The sequence below is a fragment of the Cryptomeria japonica genome, chromosome 11, assembly GCF_030272615.1.
Source record: "Cryptomeria japonica chromosome 11, Sugi_1.0, whole genome shotgun sequence".
Lineage (NCBI taxonomy): Eukaryota > Viridiplantae > Streptophyta > Pinopsida > Cupressales > Cupressaceae > Cryptomeria > Cryptomeria japonica.
Window position 1 is genome coordinate 58,894,250 of NC_081415.1, and position 7,052 is coordinate 58,901,301.

At 34.1% G+C, this 7,052-nt stretch overlaps 1 protein-coding gene across 3 annotated transcripts; it reads left to right on the forward strand.

Moving 5' to 3' along the window:
- The first annotated feature begins 225 nt into the window (after positions 1–225).
- Positions 226–6,414, forward strand: LOC131051404 (metal-nicotianamine transporter YSL1). 3 transcript variants are annotated; one of them, XM_057985923.2, is made up of 7 exons: positions 226–660; positions 779–951; positions 1,110–1,207; positions 3,522–3,656; positions 3,734–3,923; positions 4,080–4,209; positions 4,938–6,414. In XM_057985923.2, exons 1-7 carry the CDS (start codon positions 237–239, stop codon positions 5,876–5,878), a joined length of 2,091 nt encoding a protein of 696 aa, XP_057841906.2. In that variant the 5' UTR covers positions 226–236; the 3' UTR covers positions 5,879–6,414. The 3 variants fall into 3 exon arrangements, with proteins under 3 accessions (XP_057841906.2, XP_059070220.1, XP_059070221.1); XM_059214237.1 differs by lacking the exons at positions 226–660; positions 779–951; positions 1,110–1,207; positions 3,522–3,656 and having other exon boundaries at positions 3,794–3,923; positions 4,108–4,209; XM_059214238.1 differs by lacking the exons at positions 226–660; positions 779–951; positions 1,110–1,207; positions 3,522–3,656; positions 4,080–4,209 and having other exon boundaries at positions 3,839–3,923.
- Positions 6,415–7,052: the final 638 nt, after the last annotated feature.

A 7,052-nucleotide genomic window follows, 5' to 3' on the forward strand; every position in this document is an offset into this window, starting at 1 on the left:
TATTTTGAACATGTTAAGTTTACTTATTACACCTTTTAAAGTCAACAATAACACATTCCACAGTACAAATTGTACTGTACAATGCATAGTACACCATGGATAAGCATTGTCAATGCAATATTATATCAACTATATGAACCAGCTCAGTGTTGGGTTCTCTCTCTGCTATATAAATTCATTTTCAGGGGCAAAATATTCTTGTAATATCACATCCTGCAACTCATTTCCTGTTTCAAATGAGTTCAGAGGAGATGCATGATGGTGGGCATCATAGATCCTATGTGAAGGACAAGAGTTCTAATGGTGAGGCAGAGGAAATTACAGAAAGTGGAAGAAAAGATGAGGTTGTTGCAGAATTGAGCATAGAAGAGATCTTTGAGTGCAGGAATGTGCCTTCATGGTGGGAGCAAATGACTTTGAGAGGGTTCTTGGTGGCCCTGTTCCTAGGAATTATGTTCAGCATTATAGTTATGAAGCTCAATCTCACCACTGGGCTGGTGCCTACAATGAATGTTTCAGCTGGGCTGTTGGCATTTGTTGTCATGAGGACATTGACAAAAGTAATGGAGAAAATTGGGTTGTCCAAAACTCCTTTCACCAGACAGGAAAACACTGTCATCCAGACCTGCATTGTAGCTTGTTATAGCACTGCATATGGTGGTCTGTATTTTTCATCAATAGTTTGAAGATGTTATGCATTCTTTGCTTTGATTATCTAGTGACTAGAATTTCCAAGTATGGGAATGCAATGTACTAATTTCTTGAATATGGTAATTAGGGGGATTTGGATCTTATTTGCTGGGCATGAATAGAAAGACTTATGAACAGGCAGGAAGTAATACAGAAGGAAATACCCCAGATACTGTTAAGGAGCCTGCTCTTGGCTGGATGATTGGGTTCCTTTTTGTTGTTACATTTATTGGCATCTTAGCTCTAGTGCCTCTGAGGAAGGTATGAAAATTGGCTATGAAGTAGACTAATCCAGTTTTATGAATATTGATTTTGAGGTAAACTAATCCAGTTTTAGCTTCGAATGAATCATGTTTGGGTAATGTTTGTGCAAGTCACTGGCTGACTGACTTTGTTTTGGATAACTAATTTGATTACAGGTACTAATCATTGACCATAAGCTAACTTATCCCAGTGGTACAGCAACAGCAGTTCTCATCAATGGTTTCCACACACCATATGGTGATAAATTGGCTAGGTAAGAATTTTAAAATTGGTGTAGCATTTTTTTAATCAGCTTTACTCAATATTAAAAAAATTGGTGTTACAGAATTTAATGATAATAGATGGAAGGGCTTGAACATATGGCATTACTTGTAATTTTTAATTTTGATATCAAAAGTTTCAAATGAAGAATAATTTGTTTTCTTGGTCTGTATGTTTTGGATTAGATTATGTAATTTTTTTCTTTATTAATGTTTTGATCACATTTTATAACTTATCATGAAGATAATATTTCTTGTTATCTCATTCTGATGATAGATCATGAGTGTGATCCGAGAAGAAAATTTTTTACATAATCTAATCCAGAAAAAAACATGCTAATGTTATAGACTGAAAATTTTATGCCATTGTCATTAGCTTTTATATTTTTGAATTATATTATGTAAACTTTTTGTTTTTACCAACATTTCCCATCACATTTTATGATCTATCATTGGAATGATAATTTTGCTTTCTTGCTATCTCATCCTGATGATAGATCAGGGAGTATGACTTGAAACATATAATAAAAAAGTTTACATAATCTAATCCAGAAATATAAAGTTAATATTATAGACGGAAAACTTTATGTCATTCTCCATTAAATTGTATATTTTTTTATTAGATTATATAAACCTTTTTTAATCAACGTTCCAATCACACTCTATGATCTATCATCACGATACATCAAGATGATAGTTATGTTTTCTTCCTATCTCATCCTGACAATATATTATGGAGTGTGATCTCTCAAATTAATAAAGAAAACAATTTACATAATCTAGTCCAAAAATACCCATCAAGATGATAGTAATGTTTTCTTCCTATCTCATCCTGACAATAGATTATGGAGTGTCTCTCAAATTAATAAAGAATAAAATTTACATAATCTAGTCCAAAATTATACGAGCTAATCTTATAGACTAGAAAATTTATATCATTCTCCATAAGCTTGTATATTTTTTGGTTAGATTATGTAAACTTTATTCTGTATCAACATTTCCGATCACACTGTATGATCTATCATTAGGATGATATTTCTGTTTTCTTCCTATCTCCTGATGATAAATTATGGAGTGTGACTTAAAGCATTAATAATAAAAAAGTTTACATAATCTAATCCAAAAATATACACGCTGGGGGAAGCGTACCAATAATGGATATAGTTAACTTCGTGCACCTAGAACTCCTAAACGGTACATCAGATTTCGATGATTTTTGTTTTTGGTTGTCTTCGTATGTGACTTAATTGCTTATAACTAAGGTTCTGGCTTTTGAGTAGTAGTGATGCATGATGTGGGATCAATTACGCACACAAGGGTCAAAAAGTACAAATTTCAAAGTGTCACCCAATACCTATTTAAAGATGTTTCAATTACTGTCCACTCAAAATTGTCAATACTTGTAGACAAATGCTCCAATAGTTGTGCACAAATGTCCCAGTAGTGGTACACAAATGTCCCAGTAGTGGGACACAAATGGGCTAGTTATGGATCCAAAAAGCTCAAAGAAGCTAAAAAATGAATGGCTATTGGTACATGTGAAACTTATTAATGAGCTTTTCATTATTGTTTTTCTAGTTCCTTTAAAATTAGTAATTGGGGGGGTTGGGTGCACATGGAGTGATTGGTTATTGGAACGCAATCCACTATTGATACTCTTCCTCTAATGTTATATATTGTGAAATTCTTTTGTCATTCTCCATTAGCTTGTATTTCTTTTATTAGATTGTGAAAAAAAAATCTTTATTAATTTCTGTCACATTCTATAGTCTATTATAAGGTTGATATCTCTATTAGATTATAGATTATAGATTATAGAATGTGACAGACTGAAAAATTAAAGAAAAAAGTTTACATAATGTAATCCAAAAATATACAAGCTAATGTTAATAGACTGAAAATTTTATGTCATTCTCTATTGGCTTGTATTTTTGTTATTAAGTTATGTAAACTGTTTTTTAATCAATATTTCTGATCAGAATCTATAATCTATTGTCATAATGATATTCCTTTTTTCTTACTATCTCATTCTGATTATAGATCATGAGTGTGACCCATATTTACATTATCTAATTCACTACAGTAAATTAGCTAATGATTTTATTAAGAGGAAACAGAATGATATTTCTTTTCTCTTACTATCTCATCCTGATGGTAGTACAATACTACCCATATTTACATTGAATACACTGCAATAAATTAACTAATGGTCAATGAAATTAAGACTGAACTTCATAGCCTAAGAAATTAAAATTGAACTACATTTTCCTGGATCCAATATTCAAAAGACAGTTATTCTTATTACAGGAAGCAGGTTAAGTGCTTTGGAAAGTATTTCACTCTGAGCTTCCTCTGGGGATTTTTCCAGTGGTTCTTCAGTGCTGGACAAAATTGCGGTTTTGGAAGTTTCCCTGTTTTTGGATTAGAAGCCTGGAAGCAAAGGTAAATCCACTAGTACCCTCTTCTCTTTCATCTTTTCCCACTCAGGCTTTTACACTGATATCTGTTTTCCATGGCAGTTTCTACTTTGATTTCAGTATGACATATGTGGGAGCAGGGATGATCTGCCCACATATCGTCAATATCTCTCTGCTTATCGGAGCTGTTGCTTCCTGGGGAATTATGTGGCCTCTGATCAGGAACCAAAAAGGAAACTGGTACCCAGAAAATCTTTCTGAAAGCAGCATGAAAAGCCTCAATGGCTACAAGGTATACATGATTGTACCCTCAATATTTTCATTGAGGGTTATGTTAAAAGTCCCTCAACATAATGAGCCAGACTGTTTAAATTCATGCCACATATGTACAAAATTTGTAAAATAAAACAACATATCCACTGTTTCAAGTCACATTACAAATGTTCAGGTGTTTGTGTGCATTGCCCTCATTCTAGGAGATGGCCTTTACAATTTCATGAAGATCATGTACATCACACTCAGTACCATTTATATACAGAGGACGAAAAGGATAGGGATCGTAGCAGATAGCCACTCCTGTGAGTTTATATCATTTTTTTCTGTATTATTTTAAATTTTTAGAGAAATCCTTAGATAAACATTAAAAACAATATTTAAGCATTTAAGTATATTTGTTTGTGAATATCATGGTTTGGTTTAAATAATACATTCTAAGTTTTGATTTGGTCTGGTGGTTCGTCTTAAATCACACTAATAGATGGGTTTTACTGAAATGTATTTTTATTTGCAAATATCATGGTTTGGCTTAAACAGTACATTCTAAGCCTTTGATTTGGTCTGGTGACTCGTCTTTAATCACATTAATAGATGGGTTTTACTGAAAAAATGACTGGTTCGTCTTAGATCACACTGATAGATGGGTTTTACTGAAAAAATGACTGTGGTTCGTCTTAAATCACACTAATAGATGGGTCTTACTGAAAAAATGAGTGTGGTTTGTCTTAGATCACACTAATAGATGGGTTTTACTGAAAAAATAAGTGTGTTTTGTCTTAGATCACACTAACAGATGTGTCTTATTGAAAAAATGAGTGTGGTTGGGCTTAGATCACACTTAAAAAAGGGTCTTACTGAAAAAATGAGTATGGTTCATCTTAGATCACACTCACGGATAGATTTTACTGAAAAAAAAAGTGTGATTTCTAATAAATCACCTAAACAAATCAAAACTTAAAATGTGCTATTTAAAACAGACCATATATTATATGGTGTTTTATTAATTTTTATGTGACTTGTCTATTTCCAGATGCTGAGAAACAGCTAACCTATGACGAGAAGAAGCGCACAGAAATGTTCATGAAAGAGTCAATACCCTTTTGGGTTGCTGTATCCGGTTATGTAGTTCTGGCGGCCATATCCATTGCAGTGATTCCTCATATGTTTCCTAACATGAAATGGTACTATGTATTTATTGCCTACTTGTTTGCCCCCATTCTGGCATTCTCCAATGCATATGGAGCAGGGCTGACAGATCAGAACTTAGCATACAATTATGGCAAGGTTGCACTGTTCATATTTGCAGCCTGGGCAGGGAAGGAGCATGGAGGTGTTCTTGCGGGCTTAGCTGCCTGTGGAATCATCAAGTCTATTCTCTCCACTGCTTCAGATCTAATGCATGACCTAAAAACAGGGTATCTAACACTTTCATCCCCAAGATCCATGTTTGCAAGCCAACTGATTGGAACTGTAATGGGCTGCTTTGTTGGCCCACTAAGCTTCTGGCTCTTCTACAAGGCTTTTGATGTGGGGAATCCTGAGGGGGAGTACAAAGCTCCCTATGCTCTCATATACAGAAACATGGCCATTCTTGGGGTGGAAGGATTCTCTGCACTGCCAAAGCATTGTTTACAAATCTGTTATGCTGCTTTTGGATTGGGATTTGTGATTAATGCTATTAAAGATCATGTGTTGCCAAAGAAATTTGCCCCATATGTTCCTCTGCCAATGGCCATGGCTGTTCCATTCCTTGTGGGGGCTTACTTTGCCATTGATATGTGTGTTGGAACAGTGATTGTGTATACATGGCAAAGGCTCAATCCTAGAAAGGCAGATATGCTTGTGCCTGCAGTGGCATCTGGTCTTATATGTGGTGATGGCCTTTGGCTTCTCCCTTCGTCTATTTTAGCCCTAACCAAAGTCAAGCCTCCCATTTGTATGAAATTCTTGTCAAGGCAGGGTCGCTACTAGATTCATATGATAGTAGGCAATAGGACTTCTCCTATAAGAGATTAGGATTTACCATTGAACCAATAAGATTGTGCAAGCAATGTAGATGATGTAAGGAAATTTAGCTGAACAAATCTCTGATACATCAAGTATTCCATTGCCTGAGACATTGGGTGTTGGCACCAATACTATTGTGGAGGTGCAGTTGTAAGTTTGCTAATAAACTTAATAAGGAATAAGGCTGGGGTCTCATGGAGGGGGCTTCCTAAAAAATAGAGTAGGTGCTGCAGAGATTTTTTAGGAATTTTTTTAAAGCGAGTGGTCCTATGAAATGTGTAGCACAGTTCTGTTTAGAAATTTAAGCCCATAAATTGAAGGAAGCTAGTGATCCCATGAGCTGCACTAAAAATGAGGAGATTCTATTTTTTAGGAGAAGATTCCAAATAATCCTTTAGCCCCTCCCATGGGACCCCTACCTAAGATAGGTGTATGGATTTACTCTCTAGAGAATATTTATGTTGTATTAATGAATTAATAAAATTATGCTTTGAGATTTATTTTTTTGAAAAGTTTTATGGTTTATTGTTGAATTTATGAGATTATGTTTCAAGACTTTTTTAGAGATTTATGATTCACTATTTTATTAATAAGATTGTGCTACCAATTTACCATTGAATTAATAAGATCGTGGCACATATACAAAAAGTGTTGATGTAGGGAAAATTGGTTAAGCTACGTTCATTATATCAAAAATGTGCATCACACGTCGTAGGTTATAGATTGTGAATTGAGTGTTGATTCTAGCACACTTGTTTATTGAGTTATTGTAATATTTCTTTCAATGGATTAGATCTCATTTTAATTGATACATTTTTTCAAAATTTATTATGTTTAGTTCTCTTTTAATATTACTTTAGCATACTTCAACGAGAAAAAAGTAATTTTTAGATGATATTATTATTTTTATATTATATATAAGTTCAATAAATGTTGCCTTTTTAATTCGGGATTGTAGAAAAGTGCCTCCCTACATTATTTAAGGTGACCACCCCTAGAAATGAATGAGATTTGTATCCCTTGATTAAGTAAATGATGAGAAAGGAAGATTTCCTATTATGCCACATGTTCTTACCCACTGGAAAGGGAAAAGGGATTGGACCTATTGAGATTAGGCCAACTCTGCTCTCCTTGCCTT